This window comes from Choloepus didactylus, chromosome 5 (genome assembly GCF_015220235.1).
Source record: "Choloepus didactylus isolate mChoDid1 chromosome 5, mChoDid1.pri, whole genome shotgun sequence".
In the NCBI taxonomy this organism is placed as follows: Eukaryota; Metazoa; Chordata; class Mammalia; order Pilosa; family Megalonychidae; genus Choloepus; species Choloepus didactylus.
The window spans coordinates 163,246,813-163,259,466 of record NC_051311.1 but is presented as its reverse complement, the minus strand read 5'-3'; the positions used below and the strand labels follow the sequence as shown (position 1 = coordinate 163,259,466).

The 12,654-nt window shown below is 49.7% G+C and overlaps 1 protein-coding gene across 2 annotated transcripts in view; it reads left to right on the top strand.

Annotated features, from left to right (window-relative positions):
* The window catches only part of ADCY1 (adenylate cyclase 1), a 225,425-nt gene that overhangs the window by 87,193 nt on the left and 125,578 nt on the right, over nt 1-12,654 (top strand). For both annotated transcript variants that reach the window (XR_005217080.1, XM_037837223.1), the window contains exons 3-4: nt 2,094-2,212; nt 10,097-10,208. Coding sequence is in view for 1 of the 2 variants with exons in the window: in XM_037837223.1 (XP_037693151.1) it covers nt 2,094-2,212; nt 10,097-10,208 (231 nt within the window). In the remaining variant the exon portion in view is untranslated. The remainder of the gene's footprint in view (nt 1-2,093; nt 2,213-10,096; nt 10,209-12,654) is intronic.

Here is a 12,654-nt window from a genome sequence, read left to right as displayed (position 1 = left end):
TGTGCGTACCCCAGAAAAACGTGCTCTTAAATTTAGTCCATTCCTGTGGTTGTGGACCCATTGTAAGTAGGACCTTTTCATGAGGCCACTTCAGTTAAGGTGTGGCCCACCTCAATCAGGATGGGCCTTAATCCTGTTACTGGAGTCCTTTATAAATGGAATGAATACAGAGAGAGAGAAAGCCCTAGAGGGAGCACCCAGAAACTGAAGATCAGCAGAACTCATAAGAGAAGGGAGAGGCCAGGAGACGCCGCCCCGTGCCTTGTCAAGGCACCAAGGATCACCAGCAGCCAGCCCCAGAATGCCACAGTCTTCCGGGAGAAAGCACCACCTTCATGACAGCTTGATTTGGACTTTCTCTTTGCCTCACAACCGTGATCTAATAAATTCCCATTGTTGAAACCAACCCATCGCGTGACATTTTCTCGAGCAGCCAAGGAAACTACAACAGTATAAAACGCCTTGGAACCTTCTTCAGGTCATCGAGCCCAGGCCCCCAACTGCAGGATGAGGGTGGTGCTGACCTTGGCCTGGGCACCGGCCTCCCCTCTTCAAATGTTGAAATAAACAATCTTGGGAGATTTTTGAAGGGTTATCATATTTATTTTCCATTATATGTGCTTTAAAAAACCATGCACATGAGGTTCAATTTGTAATTTGGAGAAAAGAGGAGTGGATGTAAACCCTTGAAAGCCCACCCCTCCCAGAAGTCCTTGTTACAGAGTGACCCATGGGGCATTTAGGAACCGTACTATTTTTCTCCTTGCAGCTCTGATCCCAAAGGCATTTCTCTGCACTGGGCGGGCCTTAGGTCATTTGAATGCATGGGCTCCCAAGGAGAAAGTCACACGGGAAGCGTGGCCTTGCTGGGGTTCGGAGCAGCTGGGGGAGGCCCCAAGCTGTGGGTTCAGGAGGAGCTCACAGCCATGGTGCTGTATTCAGCCGATCCCGGCCAGTGTGGACAGTGCAGGGAGGACGCACATTCACCAGCTCCCATTCACCGCGTGGCCAGTGCCCAGACAGAACAAGGCCCTCCTGGGGTAACCAAAATCAGGCCCCAACGAGCAGCCCGGAGAGCAGAGAGGAGCAGCAGGGCCTCCTTCTCCCCGCCACCTCCAGCCCTGCCTCACCCTCTTCTCCCCAGGTGGGGATGGGTGGGGTGTCCTGCCTCACACTTTCATGGAATGTACACGCTGCTCTTTTGTTTTCCTTTCCCAAAGAGCAGGGAGGAGGCGTGAGAAGCACTGAGAAAAGTGGGGCGTCCTTCAGACTGTGTTCTCAATAATGCTTTCTCAGAGCTCTCTTGGATGTGTGTGGCTGGCTGGGGGTAAGGGAAGGTCCCTCAGGAAATATGAGAGTTAAGGCCTTACAGCCAAGGAAACTGAGGCCCACAAAGGGTTAGAGTTATTCTGGGTGGGGGAAAGAAAAAAAAAAAAGGTTGACCTGCTCAGATATGAAAAAAATAAGGCAGAGATCAAGAGGGAATGCCACATTTTCCCCGAAAGTCACTCATCTTTGTAAGAATCATACCTGGGAGAACCTTTTGAGGGCAGACCATGATTTTTTTTTTTTTTTTTTTTTTTGTGGCAAGCCTTGAAATCCCTGGTGTGGAAGTCTCTTTTGGGCCTGCATTGGCTGGTGGAGGGTGGGGTGGGCAGTTCGGGAGAGGATATATGGGAGACCCTGGTCGGAGACAGTGGCGTTTTCTCGACGGTGTCATGGCAAGGGCATGTCCCCCACTGAGCACTGAGAATGCAGATGGGTCAAGGTCATGGCAGGTCAGGGTGCAGGACTTTGTTCCAAGGGACCGTCATGAGCAGAGCTGGGGGCAGGGCACCTGGAGTTCCTCGTCGACGGTGGAGCAGAGCCAGTGTGCTTGGGAGGTGGGGACAGGTTCTGCGGGACTGGACCGAGTCGTGAGCAAGGCATGCTGGGAACCAGCCGTGCATGTGCGGGGAGAGGGTCTGCACGCCCCTGCCCTACATGGGAAGGCTCGGGGCTGCTCCTCACCCAGAACCTGGTTGGTGGGGTGCACTGGGGAGGAACTGGGAGGACCCCGCTGTCTAACCCGTGTGCCATCTCTCCTTGCCCAGGAGCGCCTCCTCATGAGCCTCCTGCCCAGGAACGTTGCCATGGAGATGAAGGAGGACTTCCTGAAGCCCCCTGAGAGGATTTTCCACAAGATTTACATCCAGAGGCACGACAATGTGAGGTAGGGCTGGGGGCAGCCTGGTGACAGGCTCTGTGGGGAACTGATGTGTTGGTGTGGGGTGCTGGCAAGCAACTGCCCCAGCTGGCAGGGCAGTGGGGTCCCACACTGGGGAGGGGGCTCTTGGTTTCTCAGGTGATGCAGGTGACCCTGGTTCTTTCCCATTTCTTGTTTCAGCCCCACTGGAGCTTACCTTGATGGATACAGAGAGTCAGAACTCTGTCCCACAAACCAGGGTGGGACATGACAATTTGGGTTGGGAATTTGCTTGTGTCAGATTAATATCTGAGCATCATGCTGATTTTACCAGGCTCTGGGATCAGCATTCCCATGTCCCCCACTATCTTCATTTCAAAACAGCTCTAGGTGGGAGGCATCATTGTTCCCATTTTACAGATGAGGAGACTGAGCCCTCAGTGCAGAAGCTGGCCCAGCACACTCTGAGGTTTGTTCATTGGTTTGTTTTTTAAGATGCTATTAAAAAGCATCTCATTTGAGTATAATGTGCAGTCCTTTCCAAAAACTTTCCATCCAAGAGGAAGATACTTAGTAGGGGTGAGTGCCCCCTGTTCTGGATGAATATTTTTGTTACATGTGCATGCATCTGGGGGGTGGCAGATCTGAAGGGCCCCACAGCACTTTCACTTTCCACTGTTCTTTGCTGGTTCTCATGGGCATCAGTCAGTCCTTGCTAACTGCTGTGTCTGCTCAGGCAGATCTAGGGCAGAGCACTACCAGCCGGTACTTACGCATCTGGAATGCTTCGAGGAAGCTCATCTGGGGAGGTTTGCTGCCCTGTCCTTGTGTGTCCAGCCTCCCTGGGTGTCAAGCCAGTATGGTCCGTTGATACCTCAATGGCTGCTTAACAGGAAGTAGCCTGAGCTCCTTCTTTGCAGACATTGTTTATTCCCCTCTCTCATCCTGCAAGGCAGGACCAGTGTCCTCCTCGATCCACAGAGAAGGAAGCTGAGGCAGAGCTGGGTAAGGCTCATGGTGTGTGGAAGGCAGTCATGGAGCCAGGTGGGATGACTCCAGACCCTCTGCTAAATTCTCGGTTATGTCTGATTTCACACACTCCCCCTGGGAACTCTGGGCATTGTCACCTCCATTTCATAGGTGAGGACGTTAGATCCAACCCAGCGTGGCTCAGGAGTCCCTGGTCGGCCTGGAATTAACTGATTGGAACGTCTTCCTGGACTTTTCCCATTCTATCTCGTTGTCCCACTCTAATGGGTGAGGAGATGATACAGTGCCCAGCACCCTGCTGAGAAGGCCAGATTGCCAGAACCAAGCTGGGTAGCACCTTGAGGGGGAAGTCAGAGCCTCCCCTTGCTGTTGGGGAGCCATCACGTGGCCTGGGGCTCCTGGGGCTGCAGGTGGAGGTGGGCCAGGTGGGATGGATGCCTGGATGCTTTCCCTCAGCTTGCTCCTCTGACCTGGGAAGAGAAAATACAGATTGGAGAGTAACTTCATTTCTTCTCGGCCGAAAAATCTCCATCTCCATCCCCTGTGTGTGTGTTTGGGGGGGGGGGGGTTGCTCCTTGGCATGTCAGTACCTGGTGGGCCAGTTCTGCTGGGGGCAGGTGAGACACTGCAGATATCAGAAAGGAAGTCCAGTCTTCCTTACCTGTCACATCCATACCTGTCACGGATGGCCCCGGCTTCACCCCTGCCTCCTCTGGTCAGCTTCCAGCAGCAGTCAGATATCTTCCTACATCCCAGGTACCAATGCCTCACTGCCCCCGCTATTCTTGTTAAAATCGTCCAGTGGTTCCATGTCCCTCCAGGGTTAACGTCTAAACCCGTTGGGCTCATTTGGATGATGTCATGAGGATTGTGTATTAAGGACATCTGAAAAGCCACCTCCCCCCCAAAAATAAAAGAAGCAATGCAAACAATGGCAAGAATTGTCAGCATTGATTAATCAGATCTCTAGAAATTGGTCAAAGGCTTGCAACAATCCCAGAAGTGTTTACTCAAGAAAAATGGCTAAATCCCAGGAAGCAGAAAAAGCTTTGTGGTGTTTTAAGATGCCCTGTTCCCATACCCCTCTCCTTAGCTCCGTGGTAGCCTTGGGAAAAATAGCCGCAATCATGGTGAAAACTCAGCAGCCACTGGAAGGATCACAATGGGGTCAGAGCCCTGTTAAAGCCTCATTATCAGAGAAGTGTCATTCTTTGACTTGCCTGGAAGTTCCCTAGAAAATCCCCCACTCATGAGGCTCATGAGGCTCATCTTCATTTGACCTGATTCAAAGCCCACTTCATACAGTCTTCCCTCGGTGCCTTTGTCGGAAACACTTGGTGGCAATCATTTGACATCATAGCTGCCTTAGACGGTGATAGCAGTACAGGCAAACATCAAGCTAACCAGAATCCTTCAGAGGAAAAACTGGGAAGTGAGATGCCCACAGAGGGTTTTGCAAAGCTCAGGCATACTTCTGGGAATCTAGAGGGCCAAGTGTGCATGTACGACTGTGCATATGCTCAGGAAAGACCCAAGAAGGCTGCAACTTTCACCCCTGACTGATTGTGAGGCTCATCTCAAGCAGGAAATGAAGATTAGGGCAGAGCTGTCAACTCCCTGGCCAAGTGTTGAAGGCACAGTCTGACACATACAGAGCCCATCTGTAAAAATGGGGAGACTTAACTGGTTCCAGGCATTTAAGGAAATCTGTGTCTATTCCTTAGCTGACTACAAAGCTAAACAGTCAGAGACTTTGGTGTCCACATGCAGCAGGCTTTATAGAATTAGTTAAGGAAAGGCACTAAACAAACACATGTCAACAGTAGCAACCACAACACACACTGGGTAGGGGAGAGAATCTGATTTCCAGAGTTGGCATATTATATTATTGAAAGGGTCCAGTTTCAAACAAAAAAATTATAAGAAATCCAAGAAAACAAGAAAGTATGGCTCATTTACAGGAGAAAAAGCAGTCAGTTTATACTATCTATGAGGGCAGAACTTTAAATCATCTATAGACAAAATTTTTCAACTAGCTATTTTAAATATGTTCAAAGAATTAGATAAACCTTGTGTAATAACTGAAGGAAAGAATAAGAATGATGTCTCTTTTGGTTTGCTAAAGCTGCCGGAATGCAATATACCAGAAATAGGTTGGCTTTTATAATGAAGATTTATTAGTTTACAAAAGTACAGTCCTAAGGCCATGAAAATGTCCCAGTTAAGGCCTCCAGAGGAAGATACCTTCTCTGAAGACAGGCTGCTGGCATCCAGGGTTCCTCTTTCACATGGGAAGGCACAGGGCTGGCATCTGCTGAACCTTCACTCCCAGGTCTTATTGCTTTCGGCTTCTCGTTCTAGTGGCCTCCTCTCTGAGCTTCTGTGGGAACTCTCTTAGCGTTTCTGGGGCCTTTCTTTCCATGATCTCCAGGTGTCTCTCCCTTTTATCCTCATAAAAGACTCCACCAAAGGATTAAGACCCACCTTGAATTGGGTAGGTCACATTTCAACTGAAACAACCCACAATAGGTTTATACCTACAGGAATGGATTAAAAGAATAGGGCATTTTCTGGGGTATATGAAACCTTCAAACCAGCACAATGTATCACTAAATAGAGAATATCAGTAAAGAGATAGACATTATAAAGCCAACCAGATGGAGATTCTGAAGCTGAAAAGTATGGTAACTGAAATGAGAATTTCACTTCTGGGGCTCAACAGGAAGATGAAAGAACCAGCAAACTTGAAGCTCAGCTGGCTGAGATGATCTAATCTGAAGAATAGAATGAAAAAGAAGGAAGGAAAATTAACACAGCCTCAGAAACCTGTCCCAGAGGAGGGGAAAGAGAGAATGGGGCAAAAACAGTATTTGAAAAAAATAATGGCCTCAAAGTGATAAGTTTGATGAAAAACATTAACCTACATATCCAAGAAACTTAACAAATTCCAAGTAGGATAAATTCAAAGATATCTGCACTGGACACATTTTAATCAAACAGTCGCAAGCCAGAACCAAAAGAGGATCTTGAAAGCAGCCAGAGAGAAGTGTCTCTTCCAGTACGAGAAAGGCTCAGTAAGATGAACGACAGATTTCTCCTTAGAAACTGTGGAGGCTGGAAGACAGTGGGAGGACATATTCACATTGCTAAAATTAGAACACCATCTAACAGGAATTCTGTGTCCAATAAAAGTCATAGTAATGACATCTGCTATTCCCTCTGCCCGGGACCTCCTTCTCCCAGGGTCTGTGTGGCTCCCTCTCTCCGCTCCTTCAATACTCAGCTCAGATGCCACCGACCAGTCCCAGTGAGCATGACCAATCACTCCACATCCATCTTCCCTGCTTTACTTTTCTCCTTGGGAACATTTACCATCTTTGACATACTGTGTATTTTGCTTTGTGTACTGACTGCCTCCCTGTCATCCTTCTACTAGAATGGAAGCTCTATGAGGGCCTGGATTTTTTAATCTTTTACTGTTAAATCCCTAGCACCTAGAACAGTGCCTAAAGCATATAGGCCTTGATAAGTATTTGTTGAAAGATGGAGTGAATTAATGAATGAGTTATAGCACTTATGGATCATTATGAATAATGATAAATAATTATCAAGCTCTTATTAGGTGCAAAATATTGTTCTAAGTGCTTTGTGCTTGTCAACTCATTTAATCCTACAACCATGAGATAGGTCCTAGGCTTATTCCCATTTTACGGATGCTAGGACTGATGCATGGAGGGGTCAGGTCAGTTTCCCAGGGTCCCATGGCTTTGAATGGTGGAGCCAGGCAGCCCACTCCCATCCACAGTCATAGCCCCTCACCACTTTGCTGGGCTGACCCAGGGCCATCCCTCGTCTTGGGACCCTCGTGCTCTGCTGCTTGCTGTTTGTGCTGCATGTTCTTGCCATTCTGGATTTGCATGGCAGGTCATTTCCACTGACCCTGTTTTTGCACATGCTATTTGCCCTTCTGAATCCACTTCCTTCCTTTCCTTCTCCTTTGTATTTCTAATTCCCTCATTGGCTCCAGACCCTGCTTGAAGGCCTGGCTTCCCCAGCAAAGCCGTCTTTGACCTTCAGAGCTGGTGCCGTGCCTTCCTGCAGAATTCTGGGCTTCCTGTAGCATTGCTTCAGCGCACTCTTGAGCGTTGTTTAAGTCTCCATTCCTGCCTGCCCTGGGCATTGAGCATTGAGCAACTTGAGGGTGGGGACCTGACTGGTAGAGGCACTCAACGAACATCTGCAAGTACAAGTGGAGGGTCTCAGGGTCCTTAGGGGGGGTCTTTTGCAGTGAATTGAGGTCAAGCACAGAGTAGATGCTGGGAGCTTCCCAAGCCAGGGGTCAGCAGTGCTCAGCCGGTTTTTGTAGAACTCAGTGAATGTTCCAAGGCTAAGGATCCAGTGGACAGACTCATGGATGAATTATTCTTAGAAGAGAGAAGGAAGGAAAAAAGAATAGGTTCTTGGAGATGTTAGAAAAAGCCTAAATTTTATACCAAAACCGAGGAAGAACACTCAGCATCCTCTACTTCTCCCATCCCTCCGGGCAGTTCCCTTTCTTGACTTCCCAGTATCAGTTAATCACACAGGGGAGACACCCAGGCTTTTATTCATTTCATTCACTCATTTGATTCATTAAGTCATTCATTCATGCATTCGCCCAGCCCCTACTCTGCGTTAGATGCCGTGGGGCATGGTGGTCCTTCGGGAGCCTCACAGTCTCATGGGGGGTTATATCAGGAGCTGGTGAGAGTCATCAGTGGGATATACACGGCACTTCTCTGTATACCAGGGAGGGGTGGCTGCTGCGTGACAGGGTGATGCCTCGTTGGGGAGAAGCCTTCCTGGGAGCATGCAGGGTCCCCACTTCCTGGCACACCATATTATTGAAAACACAGATCTAAGTTACAGCATGGCATCAGGAATTAAGATAGGAGCAAAAATGTGACAGAAAAGCAGAATGCTGTAACCCCACATCTCTTCATTCAGTTGAAATTATACATGCATGTGTACATCTCATAAGATTTCAGAGGTGTATCCCATGTGACCTCTGAGCCCCCAAGTTTCCGTAGCAAATAAGAATATTCTGGGCTGCAGGTGACAAAGAGCCATCCTTTCTGTGGCTTCCAGAACACGGGGTTGGCTCTTTTTGTGGGCCAAGAGGTCTGGAGCAAGGCAGCTCTGGACGCTGGTTCAGCAGTGCAGTGATTCAGGACCGTTGTCCTTCCCCAAAGTGGGTTCAGTGCAGCACCTGGTCCAGAGATGGGGCCCATGGTCAAATAACTAGTTCCCCTCTCTCTCCATTACACTCGTAGACATTCAGGACACTTGGAGGGTTCCTGGAGAATATCCCCCCAAGCATCTCCCAAACCAATGACTCAGTAGGCCTCCCATCTCTCCTTTCAAAAATAAATGTGATGCACATCCTACAAAACAGTCCTTGGGAACTGCTGGGCTGACTGGTTGAGGAGATCTCCTCCCGAGCTCCGTCTCCCACAGGCATGTTTGATGAGTGCATCTGGGGAAGGCTGCACCCTTTGGAGCAGTTGTCCCCTCACCTCCATTAGACCGGGGGGTTTCTAGGGTCACATCTTCCTTCCTCTCCCCACCAATGCCTGGCACACAGTAGGGCATCAAGATATGTAGCTTTGTTGAATAATAGCAAGCTTGGTGAGCATCTCACAGTAAGGAAATCAAACAGCTGCTAAAGTGTAGGCACCATCCAGCTTCTGCCACGCTCTTCTTTGTTGAGGACCTGGGCCGGTGAGGGGCAGAGGGTAGCGAGCCCAGCCCTCGTTCTGGGCTCTGTGGCCGCCTCCACACTGCCCACTGGTTGAGGTGGAACAGGACCCTTCAGCTTGGCAGGAGCTGAGACAAGGGGGCTAAGTTCATAGAAAACTTCCAGCTAGCCTAAGGTTGCAGTTTTCGAAGGGCAGATATTTGGTGACTCCCTCCTTAGTAGGCAGGGAGGGCCAGTTTTCCTTTCCTTGGCAACTTCACACGTGGAGTGGTGGGAGGTAGTGTAGGTTTAGGAGGCCCCAACGTTAGAGAAAATCCAAGAACACTGAAAAAAGATGAATAGATGATTGGGGAGTGGGACCATATTTTCAGATGCCTTTTCAAGTCTCAAAATTTTAAAGGCAAAATAATCCTTGTTGATTTTTCTCCATTTCTCAGCTATTCCGTAATGAACATGTTTTAATTTGATGAGACGAGGAAACAATACAATTCATTCTATTTAACGTCTTAGAGTCTCCAGAAGAAGTCATGAGTTGTGAAGGACTGTGCATTAGTTAGGCCAGCGTTAGGTTCTGGAAAACCTAGACACTCAACTCGGTAGAAGCCTCAATACAAGAGTAGTGTGTTCCCTGCCCTCATGCCAGATGGAGGGGGGTCACCTTCTCCAGGCAGTAGTCCAGGGAAGCCTCTGACACTCCTGCCCAGGGCCTCATGGTCACCTGCATCCAGCTGGCCAAAGGGGAAGAGGAAAGTGTTCATGGGGGACCCCTTACTCCTTATAAGCACCTGCCTTCTGCTCTCAGGCCACTGGCCACACCTCAGTCATCTGGTCACCCAAGAGGTGGGGAGGGGAGTGGGATCCATGGTGGTGGCTGGTGAACAAGTGCTCCTGGAGACTGTGGCTCTGGGTCAGCAGGGCTCTGAATGGCTTCATCATGACTTCTCTGCAACCAAGACAAGCTCCCGTAGCTGCTCCAAGCCTCAGTCTGCTCTCCTGTAAGATGGGTACAGTGCAGCCACAAGGTTCAGCCTGCTTCCAGGAGTAAATGAGATGATTTCTTTTCAAGTGATGTGTCGATGTCAATTTCTGTGCAGCTCTATTGAGTTCCCCTCTGTTGTGATTCCTCGAGGCGGTATCTGTGTTTCAGGGGTGAACGGACAGTGCCCCCCTCTTTCTCTCTGCAGCATCCTGTTTGCAGACATCGTGGGCTTCACGGGTTTGGCCTCGCAGTGCACAGCCCAGGAGCTGGTGAAACTCCTGAATGAGCTCTTTGGGAAGTTTGACGAATTGGCCACGGTAAGCACGGCATTTTCCTTTGGGTGAATTAAATTTGACTTGCTTCTGCAGTAACATTGCACCAGGTGGATTGCGCATAGTGGCAGCGTGAACCGGATCCATAGCTAAGCATTTCTGCCTAGCGAGGTCTCTAAATCACCCTTTGTTTTTTAGCTTAGCTGTTCATTGCTTCATTGCCTGGGGCCTGAGCACTGCGGTTTACTAGATAAGAAAGTGCTTGCACAAGCAGAGGCCAGCACTGCTTTGCGTAAAGGGTTTTAGGGTGCGAGCAGGTGCTGGCTCAGTTGTGCACGCTGGGGGCCTGGGTGGGAACAAACCTGCTCTTGCCCTCCACCCTCCCACTCCCAGAAACATAACTGGCCAGACATAGCCGCTTTATTCCATGGCAGGACATGCCCAAGGGTTCCAGACTGTTCTCCCGTGGACAGATGGGCACAGAGGCAGAAAGCAAACCTCAGTGGATTCTCCTGCTTCTCATCCCATAGGCAGCACCATCCATGGCTCCCCCTCTTGCAGACAGAAGGGACCATCCCCCAAAGTATCTCGCAACAAAGGCTCCCCATTCCTTTTTCCTTCTGCCTGGAATGAGGGCCTCCTGGCCCATTGGCTTGGCTTCTGAGCCTCAGCCCAGCCGCCATCTGTCCTAATGACCTCATTCCCTCTTGTTGAAAGGGGGTGTCATTGCTTGGTTTGCAGCAGGAGCCATCCAGGAGGTACTTAAGGTTGGGGGGGGGGTCTCTGCTCTGACACTGGGCCCCTGTCCTGGCTGGGGCCCCACAGCAGCTCTGCCTGTTCTGGTTGAGCCCCTCGGCTTCCCCATGACTATGCAGACACCATGTTTTTGATGGCAAAGAGCCCCCTATTCTCCTGCTCTGCCATGACCAATCCTTTGCACAGAGAGGTGGGCCAGAAGCAAACAGTGATGCCACTCCCTGCACTTTATCCATCTTGGGCATGGGACCTGGTGGTCTATTTTCTTAGCTCCCTGCTGGTTACTTTTCTGTCATTCTAGAACATTTGCGTTAGAATGGGGCTGGATTCATTTAGTCCTTGTTCCTTTAGTCAACATCCACCTAGCACTTCCAACAACAGGACTATTTGCAGCTCACACACAGTCCTTGCCTGCTTAAAATGGGCCAGGCCTGCTCTGCGTTTTGCTCCCATGCCCAAGACAGATAAAGTGCAGGGAGTGGCATCACCGTTTTAAGCTCTTTGTGTGAATTATAAACCCATAAACCCCTTGTCTGCCACTGCGATATCCAAGAGCTTTGGCAACGGAAAGATGTTTTCTGAAATTGGTATAATCTTTAACTCACTTGGTGTGACTAGTCATGTGTTTTCCTGCAGAAGTCTTCCCATATTGGGGGGGGCGGTTTGCAGGATGGGGGTGGTCTTACCTCAAGCCCCAGTGGGGCAGCACCTGACATGTAGAACACCTTGCTTTATAGAACCAACATAACTTAATTCCAACGTGCACCCAGCTCCAATGATTTCAGATAGGGGATGGCAGGCCCTTTCCTCGTATTTAATCCTTTCAAACACCTCATTGTGCATATGGGGAAACAGAGATACAGGGAAGTCACATTCCTTGCAACGGTTATAAAGAGTCATCTATGGCCATGGATAGAGCTGGCACTCAGCCAGGGTGCTCATTTTGAGCATGTGATCAGAGTGAGCAGTGATGAATTGGAGGTGACTGGGAGGTGCTGCATCATGCTCCGACTTAGGTAGTGGGTTCAGAAACACACACCTATAGTCTCCACCTGGCTGCAGATATCCCTGGAAGGAAGGCGTCCCAGCCAGAGTGTCTCCAGGACTTTATGGAGGAAGTGGCATTGGATTGGGTCTTAAAAGTTGAGTGCAAACTTATTGGGCAGAGATGCGGGGTAAAGGCCAACCTAGGTGGATGGGACACCAGAGGCCCAGTCCTTCGCTTTCCCTTTGGTCCCAGCTTCGTGCCAGCCTGGGCAGTGGCTCCCTTCAGCCACTTGGATTCTTAAAGACCTTCCTGGAACGTGTTGCACCTAGCATCTTAGTCCCATGCCAGCCACAGCTTGCCATGTGTGTGTTTGGATGCTGAGACAAACAAGCAGACTAAACCTCTGTTTGCAGCAGACCTCTGCCAGCCGCCGTGGCTTCCCTGTGGCGGCAGCCTGGCTCGGGTCCAGGGAATCCTTTGAGGGGCCCTGCTACGAAGCGGTTTGTACCTGGAGAATTCAGTCACATTGGTCACAAGGCCTGAGGGGCTGCCAGTGTCCGCTCTTCTCCCCTTGGAACTTGTTGGTATTTATACAGAGTCACAATCAGAGTATGTGGGGCTGGGTCAGAGCTGCAAAAGCCAACAGGCTTGGGCTGCCTGACCCAACAGAACGCATTGGCCAGGCCGCAACAGTATTGCCCCTTCGTTCTCCTTCCTATGCGTGGGGATATTTGGAATAATTTTTAT